At 49.1% G+C, this 22,049-nt stretch overlaps 1 protein-coding gene across 1 annotated transcript; it reads right to left on the bottom strand.

Moving 5' to 3' along the window:
* Positions 1-227: 227 nt before the first annotated feature.
* On the bottom strand, positions 228-20,626 carry NPFFR1 (neuropeptide FF receptor 1). The gene is given in 5 exon segments (XM_036828884.1): positions 228-993; positions 995-1,651; positions 3,812-3,911; positions 10,219-10,533; positions 20,602-20,626. Coding segments are annotated over 5 exon segments (1,287 nt in total). The 5' UTR covers positions 20,609-20,626; the 3' UTR covers positions 228-785.
* Positions 20,627-22,049: the final 1,423 nt, after the last annotated feature.

Raw genomic sequence — 22,049 nt, 5'->3', positions numbered from 1 at the left:
CCTATGAGGAGAGGAGGGAGGACAGAGACCCCCCCTTCTCTGGGCTCAGACCCAGAGTGCCTGCAACTGATGCAGGCTCCCCAGGGCTAGTTCCGCAGCTGCTCAGGCATGACATCCTGTAAATGGTACTTTGGGGAGAAGAGAATGGCCCTGGACACTTCCTGGAACAAACAAGACAAACCTACACAGAACACCCTATGCTATCCTGGGAAGGGGTCAGGGGAGTGGCTTCAATCATACATACAGGACACCAGGACGTGGACACCAAGCATCCGATGGCCAGGCCAGCCTTGCTTTTCGCTTCTTCCCAGCTGCCTAATTAGGATTTACACTTTTCACTGTGTTCGCCTTACGGGGGTCCTTCTGGAGACAGCTGGAGATGGTCAAAACCATCAGGCACTGGAGTCACACAGACTCCTGTAGGGTTTCCAGCTGAGACTGGGCTAGCCTCATCTCTTCTAGCCTCAGTTTCACATCTTTAGAATGGGGATGAAAAACCCCTGTTCCGAAAGCGTTTTGAGAATTCAGTGGGATGATGCCGGCGGCTTCTACCACACAGAAGGGTTTTGGGGGAACAAGGCTCCTCTTCCCTTACCCGCCTTTGCCTCTGTCTGAGGGGGAGGTGGCAGAGAAGATTCCACTAGCAACTAACTGCTCACTGCCTTGTATTTGAGAGGGAGGCACATGGCACCCTCTCCTAACACCACACCAGGCCGCTAGCATGCCTGGGTGTCACGTGTCCAGCCGGGGCCCTCGGGTTCAGGGGCCTGCTCTCCATGTCGCACTCAAACGTCCCAGGCTGGTATGGTGAGGGGCATATGGGAAAAGCCGGGACCCTCGGCGGCCAAGCCAGGGGGGGCCACGCGGCCATTGTGCAGCGGGAGGCGGCCGGGCCTGGGGGCCCTGCTGCTCGGGCCCGACTCGGAGGCTAGTCCCGAGTCGCTGGGCTGCACCTCCACGAAGACCCGCGTGCGCAGGAGCCCGCTGGGACGCCTCCCGGTGGCTCCCCCACGGCGGCGGGCAGAGCTGGGCGCGGAAGGCGGCCTGGAAGCCGCGGCGGAAGTTCTCGTTGAAGTAGCCGTAGATGATGGGGTTGGCGCTGCTGTTGAAGAAGGCCAGCCAGTGGGCTAAGGGGAAGGCGTAGACGGTGACCAGGTGCAGCTGCGGCTCGCTCAGCTGCCCGTAGTCGATGAGCAGCAGCAGGGCCCAGAGGGGCAGCCAGGACAGCGTGAAGAACAGCGCCACCATGACCAGCATGTGCACCACCCGGGCCCTGCGCCGGGCGCCACGGCCGCCCTCCCCGGCCGCCTCTTCGCCGGCGCGCGCGGGCCCCGGGGCCTTGCACAGCTTGCGGGCGATGCGCGCGTACATGCCCACGATCAGCGCCAGCGGCGCCAGGTAGATGTGCGAGAACAGCACGGCCGTGTAGACCCTGCGCATGCCCTTCTCGGGCCAGGCCTCCCAGCACGAGTAGAGCGGGTAGGAGCGGTTGCGGGCGTCCACCATGAAGTGGTGCTCCTCGCGCGTAACGGTCAGCGTGACGGCCGAGGGGCACATGATGAGCAGGGCCAGGGTCCAGATGACCGCGATGGTGGCCAGCGCCTTCCGCAGGGTCAGCTTCTCGCGGAAAGGGTGCACGATGCAGCGGAACCTGCGGCGACGGAGGAAAGAGAAGCGGGGGTCTGGGCGGGTCCCAGGGGTCCCAGTGGCCCCAGGGATGAGAGCCATCCCCGACTGAGGGCGGAGGGCTGGGAGCGGGGTAGGGACACTCCACCTTCGAGGTCGCACCTTAGGTGGCATCAAAGAAGGCTCAGATGTTAATTACATTCGTTTGCAAGCAAACTGGTTTCTCACATGTTGGGGAGTCAGCTCCTCGGCTGAGTAGCCACGCAACACAGGCGAAAGGAGGGTTTTACAAGAGCTGAATCCTGTTTGTGCCCTTTTGGGAATAAACATTATCTGGCAGGTAGCAGAGCCATAAGTCCACACATTCTGTCCTTGAGTAGGCCGATCGGGTAGGTGTATCAGAGAAAACAATTTTTAGCTGTTTATGGCTTCTCCAGAAAATCTTGGGAGTTCAGGTGTAGAGTCTACGTGACAGGTTGTCCCTATGTCACCTTGGCCAGCGTCCTTCCAACAGTGCCTCCACAGAATTAGGACAGACCTGCACCATTTCCTCATTAGGATGTCTCAGCAGTGATTATTATTACACCCTTAATTTACATCTGAGGAAACTGGGATTCAGAGGTGATAAGTAACTGGCTCAAGGTCACACAGCTAGAAACTGGCAAGGACCAGCCTTGAACCCAGATTTGTGTTGCTCCACTGTGCCATATAAACCTGCAGCTGTAAACCCTCGCTGTGCATTAGAATCTCCTGAAGCATTTAAAAAAATACCTGTGCCCAGTTCTCCTGGTCGAAGATGCCAATCTAATTAGTCTAAGAAAGTCATGGGGCAGTTTAGGAGCTGAACCTAGACTAGAACACAGGCCTAGAGCTGACTCCCAGCCATGTTGCTCTTTCTACTTTAGCAAACTGTGTCCTGCTCTCCCGACTCCCCACCCTTTCCCCTGCCTGACAACACTTTCTACTTTTCCCACAGCCAGTCTCAAGCCTTGTTTTCTCAACCTACCTGACTTTGGCCTACTGGTCTCATAGCATCACATACTTAAGGAATTGCCAGAGAACAAATAATTCTTAAAGCACATAGTACTGGCTGTAAGTGCAATAGCACTTAATGGATGGAGGGGAATCCTGGGGCAGACCAGGAAGGCTTCCTGGAGGAGACAGGAACTTGAAGAATACTCCAAACACTACTGGGAGACACTGCACACTCACCTATCATTAACGATGACAACAAAATGAAGATCAGTGAAGGAGGACTTCCCCCACCATCAGTGGCCTTGCAGACAGGAACCCAGTTCTATCTCCCCAGCTGCCTACTTCACTGGGTCACAAAAGACTGGGTTTGACGAGGGCCAAAGTGGAGAGAGGATGAAGACACTAGATTCTAGAAAGGGTGGAGCTAGTAGGTGCCCATGTTGGGAAGAGGACAAGGAGGAGGGTGTGGGTGTAAGGAAGAAATAGAATAATATTAACAGCTGACATTTGGTCTCTGTGCCAGGTGGTGTGTATCAGCTTTACAAACAGAAGTTCACTGAAGCCTCCCAGCCACCCTGTAGGATATTTACCATTTTACAGATGAGAAAACTGAGACTCAGAGCAGTTAAATGACTTAACCAAGGTCATGCAGCTAGGCAGCCCTCCAGCTTACCTGCCTGCCTCCCTTACCCTGGGGGAAGTGCCTGGAGTGAACCCTTATTGAAAGGGCTCACTGAGAGGGAGGATGGGGAGGAGGACCTATTGCAGTTGGGTCAGTTGTGTTGCCTGCAAAGAAAGCCTCCTTGGTCCCTGGCTCCGTTCCATTAGCAGACCCATGCTTATCAGAGAATCTGATGGAATGAGGCGGAAAGACCAGAAGTAGCTGGACACGGTGGAGATGGGGAGTCAGGGACCAGCAAGGAGGCCTGCTGCTCAGGAAACAAGGACTGCCCCCAAGCTCCTCTTAGGGCCCAGGAATCCCTCTTAAACCTCCTCAGGAGCTGCCTCCGGGCCTTCCAGAAGGAGGTGGCAGTGTCCTCTGCAGTCCCCCAAGTCTAGAAGGCAGCCAGCCCCAAAACCCTTCCCTCCGTGGCTCAGGATTCAGCCCCACTGACCACAGAGCAGCCCCGGCCTCCTGGCAGGCCCAGCAGTGGAGACAGCAGCTTGTCCTAGTGCCAGGCCCGGGATAACCAGACAGGAACCTTCTCACCTTTCCACGGCAATGGCCACCAGTGTGAAAACAGAAGCTGACACGGACATGCCCTGCACCAAGCCGCTCATCTTGCATGTGGCGTTGTCGAAGGGCCACCCTGCAATGACAGAAGCCACAAAAGTGAGAGATGCCTCATTCGCAGAGAGCCAGAGACCTCCGGCCATTGGGGCCAGTCCCCTCTGGCTTGCATCTTTCCTCCATGTCCTGCCAGGTCGTCATCCTGCCTCTGCTTACACACTTCCAGGAGTGAGGAACTCAGCAGCCAATACCACCGTGGACAGTCCTATTACAGACAGTCTTTATACTGACCAGCGATTTCTCTCCATGAACTTTAGATCCATCCAGCCCTGCCTGGCTTTCTGCTCCCATAGCCCTGTTCCAGGTTCTAGGCCAGTGGTTCTCAACCCTGGCTGCTCACTGGAATCAGCGGAGAACTTGGAAAAGGACCAGTGCCCAGGCTCACACCAGACAACCGTATTTTCCAAATCTACCCAGGAGATTTGAGTGGCAGCCAAAGTTGGAAACCACCAGGACAGATCAAGCCTGACTGTCATGTAGGGGGAGGTATAAGCAGCTCTAGCCCCTCCTACCTGATGTCCTCACTCTGATCCCCAAGCTTCTGCTTTCTCATGAGACCTGGGTCCCACCTGCTCTCAGGACTAGTAGCCAGGTCCACATCTTGGCTACCTGAGGCCGTGTGTTGGTAACTGCCTAGTGTTTCTGCCCCGCTAGGCCTGGAGGCAGGGCGGGGGTGGGGGGGTCCACCTTGTTCTTGTCTGTTGTGCCTGCAGACAGGAGTCATCTTCCAAGGCTGGGGTCTTCTTTCACCAGTGGCCTCCCCCATGTTGATTTTCTGCCTGCACACTTACTAGATGCCAGGCACTGGCTCACTCAATCCTCACAGCAGCCCCATTATCCTCTCCTTTTTACAGATGTGAAACTGAGGGGGAGACTAATTGATTTACAGTCTCTTTGTCTCTAAATCACCATGGATTAGTGGTGAGAGTTTGGTCTGGGTGCCAGGGAGTTTAAATGTCATGGAAAGTCAATATCGCTGTAGAGAGCAGACTGAGAAACATATGAAAAAAATGTTCAAACGTCATTCATAATTTTAAAAATGCAAATGATATTTGCTGTAGAGAAATAGGAGCTCTCAGACATCGGTGGTGGGAATGAAAACCGATACAGTCCTTCTGGAGGGGAACTAGGCGATGCCTAACCTATGCATTTATCTTTTGATCTGACAATCTCACTCTATCCTGAATATACACCTCTGATGACACAAAATACATATGCACAGAGTTATTCATTGTAGCATTGTTGTAATTGCAAAATATCAGAAACAATCTAAATGCCCATATAAAGAAGTTGTTGAATAAATTATGGTACATCTACACAGAAGAGTATTATACAGCTGTATGGGTATGGGTTAGCAATACTGAATCTACCTTGTGTGTATACCAAGATTGAACAAATAAGTAAATATATTGTGGATAAATAGAGTTAGATTTCTCACTGTTAGAGAAAGAAGTTACAGGTGAGGAAAAGAGGAAAGTTAAAATGATCCTGTAATATTAGATTGGAATCAGAGGCATAATAGTTTTCAATATACATACAGATGGATAGATATAGAAATAAAGATGCACATGTTAAGTATGTGTGTGTTAGCACACATATATTTCCTAGCTCTGTCCCTCGAGAGGGCCTAGAAGCAATGAAACCCCAGTGCCAACGATCACATCTAGTGCCAAGGTCTTGGTTTCTAAATGCTATTCTCCAATATAAGGAACCAGACCTTCTTAGAGAAATTGTTGATTGATTCCAGGGCTGGAGCAGGGAACATACAAGGTGAGCCTGGAACACTTTATGGTGCCAGAAAGTAAGGAGATACTAAAAAAAATCTATGGTGGCATGTCAAAAGGACACAGGAGCCAAATTGAAAGAGCTCCCAATAGTCAAAACTGGGGGAAATTTAAGCAACAAAATAATGATAAAACTGGGTTATAACCCATAGAGTAAAATAAATGTAGGAGGAATGATGTTAAGTAGAAGATCAACACTGAGGAAATATAACAGTAATAACTGTTGCAGGCAGGAACCATCCAATGGATGCTTTTAGTGAGTAAAACTATAGTGAGAAACAAGGCATTTGCATAGTCTCAAAGTATCTCCCAGTGAGATACTTATTAATTATAAAGGGGAAAATGGTAGCTTTATAATGGAAAAATCTGGCAGACACCACATTAACCAAGTGATCAACATTAACACCACCATTAATACATATTGATAGTGTGTGCCTTATCAATATGTCTTCTGTAGTATTCTCATCAAATATGCATAAACTAAATCTAATTGTAAGAAAACATAAGGCAAACCCAAGTTTCTGGAGTTTCTGCAAAATAACTGATCAATATTCTTCAAACATGTCAAGGTCAGGAAAGTTGAGAACCAAGGAACAGTCACAGGTTGGAGAAAACAAACAAACAAAAAACAAATACAATGTATGGCCCTCGGTTGGATCCTGGACTAGAAAAGGACTCCAGGGGACTCCTTTGTGGGGAAAGGAGTGAAATTCAAATAAAGTCTGCAGATTAGTTAATAGTATTGTATCAATGCTAATTTCCAGGTTTCAATCATTATACTATGGTTATTTAGGATATTAACATTAAGGGCAGTTAGAATGGGCATCATCAGAAAATCTAACAAACAACAAATGCTGGAGAGGGTTTGGGGAAAAGGGAACCCTCTTGCACTATTGGTGGGAATGTAAATTGATACAGCCACTATGGAGAACAGTATGGAGGTTCCTTAAATAAAAATAGAACTACCATGTGACCCAGCAATCCCGCTATTGGGCATATACCCAGAGAAAGCCATAATACAAAATGACACATGCACCCCAGGGCTTCCCTGGTGGAGCAGTGGTTAAGAATCCACCTGCTAATACAGGGGACACGGGTTCGAGCCCTGGTCCAGGAAGATCCCACATGTTGCGGAGCAACTAAGCCTGTGCACCATAACTACTGAGCCTGCCCTCTAGAGCCCGTGAGCCACAACTACTGAAGCCTTCGTGCCTAGAGCCCGTGCTCCTTAACAAGAGACGCCACTGCAATGAGAAGCCCGCACACGGCAATGAAGAGTAGCCCCCACTCGCCACAACTAGAGAAAGCCGGCGCGAAGCAATGAAGACCCAACACAGCCAAAAATTAATTAATTAATTTATTTTTAAAAAAGACACATGCACCCCAATGTTCATTGCAGCACTATTTACAATAGCCAGGTCATGGAAGCAACCTAAGTGTCCATCAACAGAGGAATGGATAAAGAAGATGTAGTACATATATACAATGGAATATTACTCAGCCATAAAAAGGAATGAAACTGGGTCATTTGTACAAATGTGAATGGACCTAGAGACTGTCATACAGAGTGAAGTAGGTCAGAAAGAGAAAAACAAATATAGTATATTAACGCATATATGTGGAATCTAGAAAAATGGTACAGATGAACCAGTTTGCAATGCAGAAATAGAGACACAGATGTAGAGAACAAATGTATGGACACCAAGCAGGGAAAGCGGGGTTGGGGAGGCGGGTGGTGGGATGAATTGGGAGGTTGGGATTGACATAGATACACTAATATGTATAAAATAGATAACTAATAAGAACCTGCTGTATAAAAAATAAATAAAAGAAATTTAAAAGAAATAAAAGCTTAATCTCCTCCAGAAAAAAAAATAACATTAAGGGAAGGTAGGTGAAGAGTATATAGGAACACTCTACCATTTTTGCAACTTTCCAGTACATCTATCTAAAATTATTTCAAAATAGAAAGTAAAAGAAAGCAAAACAAAACACACCCAGATTCAAAAGGCTACATACTGTATGATTCCATTTATATAATATTCTTGCAAAGGCAAAATGATATTTTCTGTCCCTATAGGAAAACAGACCAATGGTGCCAGGGAGTAGAGGGAAGAAGCAACTACAAAGGAACAAGGGGGAGTTTTGGGGGACAATGAAGTTGTTCTATATCTTGATTGTAACTACATGACTGTATATGTTTGTCAAAACTTGTGGAACTGTACACTAAAAGGGGTGGATTTTTTGTATGTTAAATTATACCTTAACAAAAATATTTAAATGTAAAACATGCACATATGTACAATGCACATTTTGTAAGAATGCACGCAAACCACAAATCACAAACATTACATTTAATAGAATGTTTGCCTATCAGTGGGGGAGGGGGTTTGGAGTGGGGTAAGGGTACAGAAGGGAATGAATAAAGATAAACAAGGGGCTTCCCAACACAGTGAAGTCACATAGTGCCAGGAACAGTGGATGCAAATAATTCAACTCTCTGCCCCTGAATTCAAAAAAACAGAAACAAAAACAAAGAAAGAAAAACTATGTGAAGTTTTCTTTTCTTGCAGAAGATTCTATTAGAAACAACGTAAATACCCATCAAAAAGAGATTGGTTGAATAAATTGTAGTACATCTATACAATGGAATTCTAAACAGTTGTAAAAAAAGAATAAAAACCTCTTTCATTTATTAGTATGGAGTAACTTACTCTACGTAAGTTAATTTTATTGAATCCTATTTACAAATTACATGCTACATTTTTTTTTTAACAAATTTATTTATTTTATTTATTTATATTTGGCTGCACTGGGTCTTCGTTGCTGCGCGTGGGCTCTCTCCAGTTGCGGCGAGCGGGGGCCACTCTTCCTTGTGGTGCGTGTGCTTCCCACCGCGGCGGCCTCTCTTGCTGCGGAGCACAGGCTCTAGTCATGCGGGCTTCAGCAGTTATGGCTCGCGGGCTCTAGAGCGCAGGCCCAGCAGCCATGGCGCACAGGCCCAGTTGCTCTGCAGCATGTGGGATCCTCCCAGACCAGGGATCAAACCCGTGTCCCCTGCATTGGCAGGCAGACTCTCAACCACTGCGCCACCAGGGAAGTCCCACATGCTACATTTTTAAGCAGGAAAAAAGTAAAGGTGCAGAACTGACCGGTTAGAAAGTTAGCATTTCCTTAATTTGCTTGTACTTATATAAAATATTTTTGGAAAGTGCTTGTACTTACACTAAGTATTTTGGGGAAGAGATACAAGACACTGGCAGCATCGGTTCCCTCCCAGGAGAGAGCTGGAAGGCCAGAGCACAGGGGTGGAACACTTTTCACTGGATACCTTTTGTTAGCTTTTGACCATTGAACCATGTGAATGTGTTGTCAATTTAAACAATTTTTAAAATTTACGCATGTGAAAAGGACCGGCAGACACCACCTTAACCCACTAGTGACCTCACCATATCATTGTTAACTGGTGTGTGTGTGCGTGCGTGCACCTGTGTGTGCATGCATGCATATATTTGCCTATGTGTTTTGGGAAGAAGGATGCAGTTTCTGTTCAGCAGCCCTGAAAGAACCTGGGATTCAGCTGTGATTAAAGATGCCACCAGGCACAGCCAGTACAGCCGAGGGGAAACTGGCAGCCCTGGCTCCACTTTCTGGGTCCTGGAACCTACAGAAACACAGGCTGCTAGTTCCCCAGCCTCAAGTCAGCTAAGTCACTCCAAATGGGGCTGTCCGTTTGAATCCTGAGCTCCTGGGAGCTCTGAGCTCAGAACCTGCAGGTGCAGACCTCTAGGGGTCTCCACAGCTCTGGAAACTAGTCCTTCCCACCAGTTAGTCTGTGGAGGCTTATTCTGAAATAAGAAAGGCGAATCACAGGAGAGAGAATAGATGACGGTAGGATCCGTCTGATATTTGCAGGATGACAGGCAGGAATTTAGAGGTCGGGTGGTCTAGTTCTGCTTGAATCCCTTCTACACAATCCCTGCTAAACAGCCAGCCACTCCCTACTTAGACACTCCCAGTGACAGCAAGCACAATACCTGTACGAGAGAACACTCTTTTGTTGGAGAACATCTCAAATAAGTTTTTAGGTCCTTATTCAGAGGAAACCTGCCTCCCTCCCACTTCTACCGGCTGGTTCTAGTTCTGCCCAAGGGAGCTCCCTGGGAGAGTAGGATTGAACAGTGTAGTGGTTAGAAATATAGATGTGAGAATGTGGGACTTGACACTTAGCCATGTAAACTACACACCTGCCCCTTTAATCACTCTGAGCATCAGTTTTCTCAACCATAAATTGGGGATAACAATAACGCATACTTCATTGGATTGTTGTGCGGATTAGTTAAGATCATGCAGGAAGAGTAAATCACACAATGCCTGGAACATAGAAAATGATTAATTCGTTATATCTATTATTGCTAGTCTAATCCCTCAGCCACAAGGCTGTCTTGAGATTCTGAGACAATGGCATCTTGGCCAAGAGACCAGGCCAGCCGTGATTTCAGGGGTGGGGGCACTCCTGCTGCCTCTAGCGCTGCCACTCACCAGTGATGAGGTTGTCCACAAGGGTGGTGGGCATGCAGAAAATGCCCACCAGCAGGTCGCTGACGGCCAGGTTGAGGATAAACATGTTGGTGACGGTGCGCATGTGCCGGTTCTTGAGCACAATGAAGCAAACCAGGGTGTTGCCCACCATGCAGAGGAGGAAGATGAGCACGTAGGCCACAATGAACATGGCAGCCACCAGGGAGGAGTGCTGGTAGTAGGAGCAGAAGGTGAGGTTTGCAGCGGGGTTGGCCTCGGCATCACTCCCATTCTGGCACGGGGGCCGGCTGCTGTTGGAAGGCTGGGAGGGCTCCCCTAGGAGCAAAGGAGCACACGGGTCAGGACCCTAGGCGAAGAAGAGATGACTGACTTCTCACCGCTGGCGAGATCCTTCTGTGCTCCAAACCCTGCCCCTGCCCTAATACCCAGATCGTGTACTCAATTCCAACTGCAACTGGATGCACTGATTCAAGACTTCCATCCCACAGCCACTCAAACCCTGATCTCACACCTCCCACCCCGTCTTGTCCACCACTCATTTCATTTCCCAATGTTGGCTCTTCTCCATTTGCACACAATCCCCCTCTGCCCCATCTAGGCTCCATCCTTCTCAGCCCCGCTCTCTGCCCCAGAGGCTGACTTCTCAGGATTACATTACATCAGGACTATATGACCCAAGTTCCCTTGCCCTCTGGGTTGTTTGCTTGTTTGTTTGTTTGTTTATTAGCGTACAGTTGATTTACAATGTTGTGTTGGTTTCTGCTGTACAGCAAAGTGAGTCAGTTATACGTATACATATACCCACTCTTTTTTAGATTCTATTCCCTGCCCTCTGGTTTTTGACTGGGTTCAGCCAATGGGAGGCACTGAAGGAGCTTGAAGGAATGGAGGAGAGAGAGGTCAGGGTATTCATCTCCTGACTCCGTCCCTGCCTGGACCAGGTCTCCTGTGGGACTGTCTTTATGGGCACAGCTCCTTCTGGGTGACTCCTCTCCCATGGCGCCAGCTCTTGCAGAGCCGCAGTGACACCGTTGCCTCTCTGCACTGACCGCTTCCTGTGACTGCCAGTCGCTGGGTGTGTCACCATCCCATGCTGGTTCTCTTGCCTTCCCCTGCCCACTGTAAAGTCTCTCTATTAAACTCTCTTCTGTTAAACCCTTTCTGAGTGCACCACTTGTTTTCTTCTGGGATCCTAACTATGAGACCCTCAAAATCTTTGATGTCCCCCCTCATCATCTCCACAGAACTTTAGTTGGGGAGGCAAGAAGGCAGTAGAGGGAGAGAGAACGAAAGGGGACTCTGAACCAGGGCTGAGGATCAAAGAAGGCACACGTTAAATTCTCCGGAAGACCATCCAAAGCCAAGGCCACCACCCACCCTTTACCTCCTCCCATGGTGGTATCAGCTGCCTCATTTGCACAGCATTTAACAAAGCGCTTCCGTGTCTATTATTTGATCTAACCCTCCCCATTACCCCATGAGGTAAACAGGTTAGGTATTAGCCCCATTTGAAATGGGAGAACTGGGATCAGAGGGGCTCCCAGACTCACTCAAGGGGACACAGGAGTCTGCAACAGAGTTGGCCCTCCTCTGTGTGTCTCTAATTCATCCTAGGCTTCAGTGTGTGTCTCTCTAGACACGTATGGAAGGGAGCGGCTGAGTGTCCAACCACAGCTCTTCTGGGAAGTCATTAGTTATGGTGACTCATGATGTCATCTTGTAAACTCTCCTCCTGCCTTCCTCTGGGATTGAATGTGGCCTGTTCCAGGAGATGAGGAGTCTTTGGGGGAATCTTCAGTTTTATCCAGAGCTCAGCCACTGGCCTGGAGGCCGGCCAGAGGCTTGGGACCTGGAGGCCGGCCAGAGGCTTGGGACCTGGAGGCTGGAAAGACCCTGGGGGAGCACAGGCCGATGACCTGGCACAGTGGGGGCCACAGGGACCAGCAGGTGCAGCGGGGCACTCGGGAGGGGGGTGGAGGGACTGCCGGTGGAGGGGGAGAAACTGGAAGATTTGGGTGCACAGTGAGAAGAGGAAATGATATTCCCCTGCTTAGGCCCTCCGGGGGCATCCAGTTGTACCCAAACATCTTTATTTTAATATGTCAAACATGTACAAGAGAGAATGTAATAGTTAATATATACAAGAGTATATAGTTTAACGAACCATGACAAGAGAGAAGAGTATAAAGAAACCCCATGTATACATCATCCACCTTCAACAATTAACAGCTCAAGGCCAATTTTGTTTCATCCATACCCACACCTCTCTTTGGATTATTCTGAGGCACAATCACATCACTTCCTTTCATTCATAAATATTTCAGATTGTATCTCTAAAAATTAGGACTCAAGAAAAATCCATAACCCAGTATCATTATCACACCTAACAAAATTAACCATTATGTCACAATATTATCAATTATCCAGCATTCAAAATTCCCTCATTGTTACAGAATTTTTAAAATAATTGGTTTGTTTGAGTGAGGATCCAAACAAGGTTTCTGTTTCTATTCCGTATTATGTGGTGAACCACCCCAAAATCTAGTGACATGGCACTGTGGCTTAGTAATCTGAGTGGCCCTTCTGCAGGTCTCTCTCGGGATCACTCATGCAGCTGTGGTCATCTGATGGCTCAGCTGGGGCTGGCAGGTCCAAGATGACCTCCCTCACATGGCTGGTGGTTGGTGCTATGGTGTCTTAGTTCTCCTCCATGTGGCCTCTCATCTTCCAAGAGGCTAGACTGGGCTTTTTCATGAGAGGCTAGCTTGGCGGTCTCAGGGTTCCAAGACAACAAGGGAAGAAGCCACAGGCTTCTTAAGATCTAAGCTCCAGAGTTTTCATATCATCACTTCTGCCACATTCTGTTGGCCAAGGCAAGTCACAAAGTCAGCCCAGATTCAAGCCAAAGGAGAAACATTTTCCACCTCTTGATAGAAGGAGTGGCAACATTACATTGCAAAAGGGGTGTGGAGCAGGAATCTTGATTCTTGGAGGTCTGTTATTGTAAAATCTATCACCATCTCCACATTGCATTTGGTTAATGTGACTCTTAAGTCTCTCTTAGTTTCTAGGTTTTCCCTCTGTTTCTTTTTGGCCCCCTGCAATTTATTTGTCGTATAAATGTCTGCGTCATTTGTCTGTAGAATTTCTCACAGACTGGATTTTGCTGATTGTTCCCTCTTGATGTAATTTTACACGTTCTACTCTCTGTCCCCTGTATTTCCTATAAATGATAATTAGATCTAGAGGCTTGATCTGATTATGTCTGGTGGTCTCTCTCTCTATTTTTTTTTTTTTTTGGCCACGCGACTTGCAGAATCCTGGGCTGCGGCAGTGAAAGCCCGGAATCCTAACCACTAGGCCACCTGGTGGTCTCTTTCTTAACGCTAAGGTTGATCAGTGGGCTTAGGTGATGTCAGCCTGATCCCTCCACTGTCAAGTTCCCCATTAGCTTTTCACCAATGTTTTCAGCAGGAGCCACTAACAATTATTGCCTAGACTCCTCATCGCATCTCGAATACAATCCAAACTCTTTACTGCATGGTCTGATTCCTGTTGTCATCACTGGCCTCACCCCCTGCTACTCTCCCCTTTGCCCTTTGTGCTCTGGTCACCTCGTGATGCCTCCAACACATTCTTGCTCTTTCCAATCTCAATGCCTTTATCTCTTCCTATTCCCTCTGCCTCTTCCCCTCCTTTAGCTTTCAATTAAACGGTGTCTTTCGGAGAAGCCTGTACCTGATTACTCTATTTAGTTTAGGTGCCCCACTATTATCTCTCACAGCATCCTGCTTATTTTCTTCAATCTGCCAATATTTTATTTCTTTCCAGGTTTACTGGCTTTTTCCCTCCACCTTTGAAAGTCAGGTCCTGGAGAGCAGGGATCTTCACTCTTTCATTGGTGGTCATATCCCCAGCATCTCATCAGGGCCTGACAATTGTAAATGGTTGTTGAATGGATAAATATTTGTATGAGGAGAAAAAGGAAAGAAAGACAAATCCCGACATCAGGTGACAGGGTCCTGCTCAAGGCTGGCATTTCTGGTGTTGGAAGGCCTTCTCCAGGGTCCTCTGGAAAGAACCCCCATCACAGAGTCTGCTGGGAGCCTCCCTAGATAGCTCACCCTTGCTGAGCCTCAAAATCAACCCGCATGACTTGGGGAAATCTGTGGGTGCGGATGGGTAGAGGAAACTGCCAGAACCTGCCCAGCTAAACTCTAGTCTGCCTGTTTCCCCCACTGCCTTTCATTCGGCCCTGAGAAGTGTCTGGGAGCAACCCTGCCCATCCCTGGACCCTCGGCTGAGCCTGAGCATCAGTCTCTGTACTTAGGCCAGTTTCCAGCATTTATTCTCAAGGAGGAAAAACTGCTTCCTATTCCTGGCAACTCCCCTGGCCTGTGGTGAGATGGGTTGGAAGCAGGCAGGCCTCCCACCCCACCTGGGCCCCAAGCCAGCAGCCGGAGACCTCATTAACACCTGGACTCGTCCTTCCTGGGATCTGCCTGGTGCCCTTGTGGATACACTACAGCCTGTGAAAATTTCATCCGCTGAACCCAATTAAGCCATTCCTCTACTCGGGGAGCTTCCTGGAGGTCTCAGGGTATAATAATGGTTATCTCTAGGGCATTCTGATGATCTGAGAGATCAAGCTGTGAGCCACTGAAAGTCTGGGGCCAGAGAGAAGATGGGGGTGCACTGGTTCTCAGTGTGTGGTCCCCGGCCAGCAGCATCAGCTTCTCCTGGAACTTGCTAGAAATGCAGATTCTCAGGAATCACCCTCGATCTAGGGAACCAGAAACCCCAGGGAACCAGAAACCAGGTATCTCTGGTTTAACGCATCCTCCAGGTGATTCTGATGGACACTCCAGTCTGGGAACCACAGATAAAGGAGTTGGACCAAAGACCCTGAAGGTAGTGGATGCACACAGACTGGGAAATCCCAGCTCTCCTGCCTGGTGACTTCAGGCAATAGATGGAATATCTGTGTCCCCTCAAAATTCATATGCTATATAACCTTTTCCCCAGTGTGATGGTATTTGGAAGTAGGGCCTTTGGGAGGTATAGTTGACCCTTGAACAACACATGGGGTGGTTAGGGGCTCGGACCCCTGTGCAGTCGAAAATCCGAATATAACTTTACAGTCAGCCCTCCGTATCTGTGGATCCACATCCATGGATTCAACGAGCCACAGATCGTTAAGTACTGTAGTACGCATCTACTAAAGAAAAAAATCTGGGTATAAGTGGACTAACGCAGTTCAGACCCGTGTTTTTCAAGGGTCAACTGTAATTAGGTCATGAGGGAAAGCTCTCATGAATGGGATTAGCGCCTTTGTAAAAGAGACCTCAGAGAGTTCCCTTGCCCCTTCCACCACCTGAGGACACAGGGAGCCCATGTGTGAACTAAGAAGCGGGTCCTCACCAGACACTGGATTTGCACCTTGATCTTGGACTTCCCAACCTCCAGAACTGTAAGAAGTAAATTTCAGTTGTTTATAAGCCACCCAGTCTATGGTATTTTGTTACAGCAGCCCAAGCTGACTAAGACATCTCCTCATCTATGTGGGAACTTATTGTTCTCAGCTTTAAAGTGGAAACACACAATTCCTGGCTATGACCTCGGGTAAGTCATCACCTCTCTGGAAACCAAAGTCTTCACTGGCAAAATGGAGATAAGCTCACACTTACTGAAAAGAGTGAGATAACGTATGAAGAGAACTCGGCAAAATGTGGGACACATGGCACTCAATACGTGTTAGCCCAGCAGCAGCCCTACTGACAGTATTAAACTGCACAATGAATCTGAGCATGATACTTTTATAATACTTTTAGTGTGGGCCTCCCTGCAAAGCCTGAAAGATTCATGAGAGATAAATCAACACCAAAATGAAGTTCCTGAGCACAGAATCCGTCTGGGTACTCCTCTGAGTTCACAGCTCTCCCACTAATACCTTCATCGTTATAGCCACCTGCTTGTCTGCCCTGGTACCACCACCTGGGAGCTCAGCCCCAGACTAGAGACCTGGGTTCACCATTCAGCACCCACTTCCCAAGAGCCTCCTGGGTGAACACAGCCTGGGCCGTGAGCCACTGGGGACCCACAGAAGAACACAGCACAACACAGTACAAATGACTAATGAACACATGAGACAAAAAAGTTCGTTTGTAATCAAAGAAATGCAATTTTAAAAGAACACAGGGGTAAGCTTTCCATCAATCAGGTTCACAGAAAGGAAAAGCGCTCAGTGACGCCAGAGAGTGGCTGTGCGCTGCGGGGCGTGGGAGAGACACCCATCGCTCAGCCTTTGCAACTGGGGCACATCCATTCAGCACCCTGACACCACACCCACACCCGGAGCCAGGCGTTCCACTTCTAGGGATTCACCTAAGGAATAGAACAAGTTCTGATGGTGTGAGGGAAAATACTGGCCAAGGTTGAAATGCTTACAAAATAGTATGTACACGCATTATCAACTGTATTCCGTATAAAAGTGTGTGTGTGTCATTCCAAACAAATGACAAAAAATAAACAAAAAAACGTCAACAGTGTATATTCACAGCGGGTGTTTTAAGTGACTCTTATTTTCCTTTTCACTAACCTGAGTTTTAACCCTTCTAATCAGAAGGAAGCTCTGATAAATATGATTAAAATACTCACTACATCAGTGGGTCTCAACTCTGACAGTGTCTCTGGCAGCATTTCTGGGGGCACGGAAAAGCAGAGCCCACCTGGACTTCCAAGAAGCTTCTGTGTCCCGTGCTGGAGGGACACCAGCTAGCTTGTTCCTGTCCCCTCCTCTCTCCGGTGACCTTCCCCCGCATGGGCCACTTCCCCACAAGTCACCCACCGCCAGGCAGTGTGAGCAGAGATCCTCCCAGCCTCTGGCCTCCCTCTGCCACGGAGCTCCCAGGCTGGGCAGGCAGCTGTGGAGGCTTCCAGGGGCTCTGAGGACGCCGCTAGACTGGGGTTGGGCTGGGACTGGGGCGGGGACTGCTGTCCTCTGCTGTCTCACTGCACAGCATACCATGCAGCCAAGGCCCAGGGTGGAAGGCCTGAGGGGGACCACTGCCCACTGACCCCAGCAGCTCTGCAGGAGGCTGGGCAGACTGCGGTGTCTGTCTGCAAGCCCTCAGAGACCATCCAGATCCTATTTTTGGGCCAGCCACCCAAGAATACCTCCTTCTGCCCTCCAGTCAGTAATCCGGCCAGTCCGTGACCCTTGCTCAATGAGACCTGGTAAGCACACAGCTTCTAGGCCAACTCTGAGTGACAGAAGGTTCTTCCTGTTGTTGAGTTGAGTTGTCTTACTGTAACTTGTCCCCACCTGCCCCAGTTCTGCTCCCTGGAGCCACACAGAACAAGAATGGGCACCTGTCCCCAAGGTCATCCCCCTCTCCCTGCCTTTTTTCCCACCCTGAACATCTCAGTGTCTCTTCAGCAAGCAGGATTCTAGATCCATCTCACTGTCAATCCATTTTGATCTCCCCAGAAACCTTTCTCAAGATTGCAAGCCAGATCTCCCCTATTTGAAATGTACGCAATTGATTTTGGGGGGGATCTAAATTCAGGACTTTGCATTTCACTTCCATTTTCATTTCACTTTCTTGGTTTTGATCCAGCATTCCAGAATGTTAAGATACCCTTCATTTAAATCTTGAACTGTTGCCGTGTGGGTGTTATGGCTCTTATCCACAGATTTGATGAGCATGCCTTTTATTTTCCCTCTAAATTATTTAATGTCATGTCAAGGTCAGAGTCTGAGGGACCTCTAAGCTGCATTAAAGTCTTAATGAAAGCCCCGCCATCAGTCCTCCAGCCCCCTTCCCGCAACTCTCCATCAGTTCACAGGGCTCTCATGAGAGAACTTAGCAGGGTCCTGCTGAAATCTCGTAATTCATCTTTCTACCTCTTGGAAACCCAGTCTGAAAGAGGAAATGTGGTAGGTTTAGCCTGGTCTGTTCGTAGTGAGCACTAATATGTTCCTAATGACCACTACGTTATTTTCTTTCTTTTTGAAAAAGATTGTTTTGTTTTTATAAAAAAACAACGTGCTTACTATAAAGCAGTTCTGAGCACGACGAAAGAAGAGAGTAAAATAAACATCCCTGAAATTTCACACCCAGAGATGACCCCCATGGCCGACGCGTTTGTGATGCTCCCAGACACATCCCAAAGATTCTGGCCGGGTGGACAGTAGCCTGCACTTCCAGCGCCTCATCAAGCCTCCACCAGGGCTCTCTCTGGTTTGCTTTCTTTGAAGCCACAAACGGGAACAACCTAGAAGTGTGGGACTATAGCCAGTGGAGAGGAACAAAGAGCAGTCAGCTCCCCATCTTGCGTGGCGAAAATCTCAGGTGCATTCTGCACTTTTCTCAGAAGGCGACCAGAGAGAGAGGCCCATACTCTCTATGGGCCCTACTGGCCCATAGCTGAACCCAGCTCGTCCACACAACTGGTTCTGGTTCTTGCCTTTTCTCCCTTTCCCATCTTACTCTCCTGACCTCTGCTTCCAGGCATAAGCTCTCTTAGGGTATGCTTTCAGAAGCAGGAGCACCCAAAGATGTTAGTGACCATCTCTTTGCTTATACTTTACATATACATCCAATAATAAGCCTATGTAATTTTGCATAAAGGGGATCATACTAAACATGTGTTCTAAAACCTGCTTTTTAAAAAATTACTCACAGTAGGCAGTAAACATATTTTCGTGACAGTAAATAAAATCCTAAACACAATTCTTAGTGTCTATACAGCATGCCGTTGCAGGTGTTCTCATCATTTAATTTACTTAATTTATGGACATCTGGATGATTCCCAATTTTGCAGTGCGATGAAAATGCTTGGGCACATATCTTTGCAAGCGTACAGGATGGCATGCTTTGAAAAAAATTCTTAGATGTGTGATTGCTTTATTGTCTCCTAAGTGTTCACTATATGTTTGATAATTTATTCTGGAATTTTAATAGAGGTCAATATCAATCTGAGCAGTTTAGGGTTTTTTTAAATCTACCTTTTCTTCCTTTCTGAAAATCAGGACATTTGCCCATCTTCAGTTTTCTGGCACTTCCTTCATTCTCTGTCATTTCCTCTAAGGCAATAATTATATCTGCGAATGGCTCCAGGTCCCTGGGATGTCATTTGTCTGGGCTTGGATTGTATGTGGCTTGACGCCTTATCCAATCACCTATCTTGGGCTTCAATTTCCTCCTTATGCTCCTCATTCCACCATTTGAAGTAAAATTGCCTGTGCCCTGCGCTGGCTGCTCTCCCTTGTGCGTAAAGGTTACGAGCACCACACGCCCAAGCCCCGAGCAGGTTCATTTGCTATCCTTACGCAGACTTTGAAAGCTCTTTGCTCTGTCTTCGCCAGTTTTCCTTGGCTTCTGTTCACTGACACTTCGGTTCTGCATTTCTCATTGTATCTCATCGTATCTCATTTCTCATTGTGTTGTGTGTGTGCACTTTTCAACCCTAGCTCACTGGAAAGCTACAAGTGCAGCTGCACACAATGTTCTGTAAAACTCCCTTTTCTTTCTTGCCAGCAGTGTTTGCAATGCCTTGCTTGCCATTTCTGGGTTTTATTACCTCCTGGAGCAGCCTTCTTTTACAGGTATGATTTTGTTCACATCTTGTCTTATTTTACCCTCACAGCCACTCTGTGAAGCCAGCTGAATGTAAGTTTCTCCATTCAAGAGATGGGTAACCAACAGCACGGAGAGGTTTAGGCAAAACCCCAAAGACACCCAGCAAGCCAGTGGACCAGCCCTCAGTCCTCCAGTTTCTTTGCCCAAGTATGGTTTCCCTTCCCACACTGGCTGAGAGGGGCGTCTGGACCCCCACCTGGTAAGGCTGGAGGAAGCAGCCTTATGCCTTGGGTCCCTATCCCTTAAAGTCCTGGAGGTCAGGTCCATAGTTCCCTCTCCTTTCTCCTAGGGAGGGAAATTCTGCATTGAGGAGATCTTGTGTAGAATTCCATCTCTGCGACTTTGCCTGCTGGAAGGGATGGCAATTACTCTAAAGCTAATAGGTAAGCTGTCCTCAGCCGGTTTCAAAGGATCCCCTGCCCAGGCAGGAGGGAGCGTCCTATGCACACAGGGACAGAGGCTTCCAGGTCTTTCCCCCCCTCCCTCTCTCTCTCAGTTTCTCACACATACATATTCACGCACACACACTACAGAGCACTCTAGGTCTTTCTCTCTCTCTCTCAATGTGTGTCTGTCTGTCACACACACACATACACACAGTGTCACAGTGTCGGGCTCTGGACAGCCCCCCATCAGACCCCCAGTCCCTTTCCTCTCTCTTGGCTCACTGCTCCTTAGTCGGTACCCACCCCCCCCCAGCCCCAGCCCCAGCCCCAGCCCCAGCCCCGGGGTCACTCACCCTCCATGCTGCCCACTCCGCCCGCTCTGGGACAGTCACCGACGGGGGGAGGCAGCGGGCCCCTGTGAGCCGGCAGGGGACCGGGGGGCTCCGGCGCTGGGCTGCTGGCGCGCGCCCCAGCCTCTGCGCTTGGCGGTTCTAGCCCAGGGCCCGGCGGAAGCGGGCGGAGGGGCGTGCGCTCGCAGGCCCCAGCCCCGCGCGGGGTCTCGCTCCCCTTGCCGCCCGGAGGCGGCCGGGCAGCGGCCGGGGCTGAAGGCTCCCGAGCAGCGCAGCTACCCTCCCGGCTCTACTGCCCGCTGCCCGCTGCCCGCCCTCCCCGTCCAGAGGGAGGGGGCTCGTGCCGCGCCGCGCCGTCGCCATGGCACCCGGCACACGTTTGCCTGCGCAGCGCCCCCTGCCCGCAGCATGTGTCCGAGCCTGGGCGCCCCGGCTCGCCTCCCAGATGTGACTCCCTCCGCAGGGACGGAGCACCCGTCCAAAGTAGAGGACAGCCCACTGACAACTGCAGCCCTGGCAGCGCCATCCGATAACTCTGTGTCCCTCTCCCCGTGACTCCCATCCCAGCGCCACTCCTCGTCCTCGTCTCACCCCAGCCTGACCCCCAGCCACCCAGCCTGGTGTCCAGGACCCTGAGGCCCTCCTGAGAAGGGGATGGAGGCAGCTGTGATACACAGGAGGGCAAGGAGAGCAGGGACAATGTGTCAGTAGATGACCACTGACTCTGGAATTAACTGGCCAGGCGCTCACCAGATGTCTACCCTTGGGCAAGTGTCTTACCTGCACCTGAGCCTCAGTTTCTGCATTTGTGAAATGGCTTTGAGGGAAGTAAATGAGATGACGTCAAAGTTTCTGCCCAGCATGTAGTAGATGCCCAACAAATGGTCCGTTGAGCTGGATAGGAGGCCATCTCCCTCTCACCATTCCAGCCCCTGTCAGGCACCACCATAGACTATTGTCATATGAATGATGATCCCAGGTTCCAGGCAGATGGAAGAGAGTGAACGTCTCATTCTTCCCATTATTGGGGATTAGGGGTTTATTCTGGGGGGACTCTGGGGAAATTGTTCCCACCAGGCTTCTTCCTAGTCTCCCTTCTCCCTCTAGCCTGTCCTCTGCCCCAAATGGCTGGCAGAGTCTCAGGACTGGAAGGGCCTTAGAGGTCACTAAGTGTAACCCTGACCTGGGCAGGTGTCCCCATCCTAATGCCCAGCAGTGGGTTCTTCTGCCTTCAGGTCACTCTCTTTTCTGCAGGACAGCCCTTCAGAGAGCTGGAGGGAGGGAGGGCACCCTCTCAAGTCTGCCCTTCTGCAGGTGAAACACCTGAGTTTCTTTGGGCTTTTTGCTTCCTGTGATTTGCCTCAGTTTCATCTGTAAAATGGGGATAATGCCTATCCCCTAGAGTTATTGTGAAGATGAAAGGAGTTCCTCTGTGTAAAGCTCTTGGAATA

Source organism: Balaenoptera musculus, chromosome 16 (assembly GCF_009873245.2).
Source record: "Balaenoptera musculus isolate JJ_BM4_2016_0621 chromosome 16, mBalMus1.pri.v3, whole genome shotgun sequence".
In the NCBI taxonomy this organism is placed as follows: Eukaryota; Metazoa; Chordata; class Mammalia; order Artiodactyla; family Balaenopteridae; genus Balaenoptera; species Balaenoptera musculus.
Note: the sequence above shows the minus strand (reverse complement) of the source record. Positions and strands in the feature narration are given on the sequence as shown.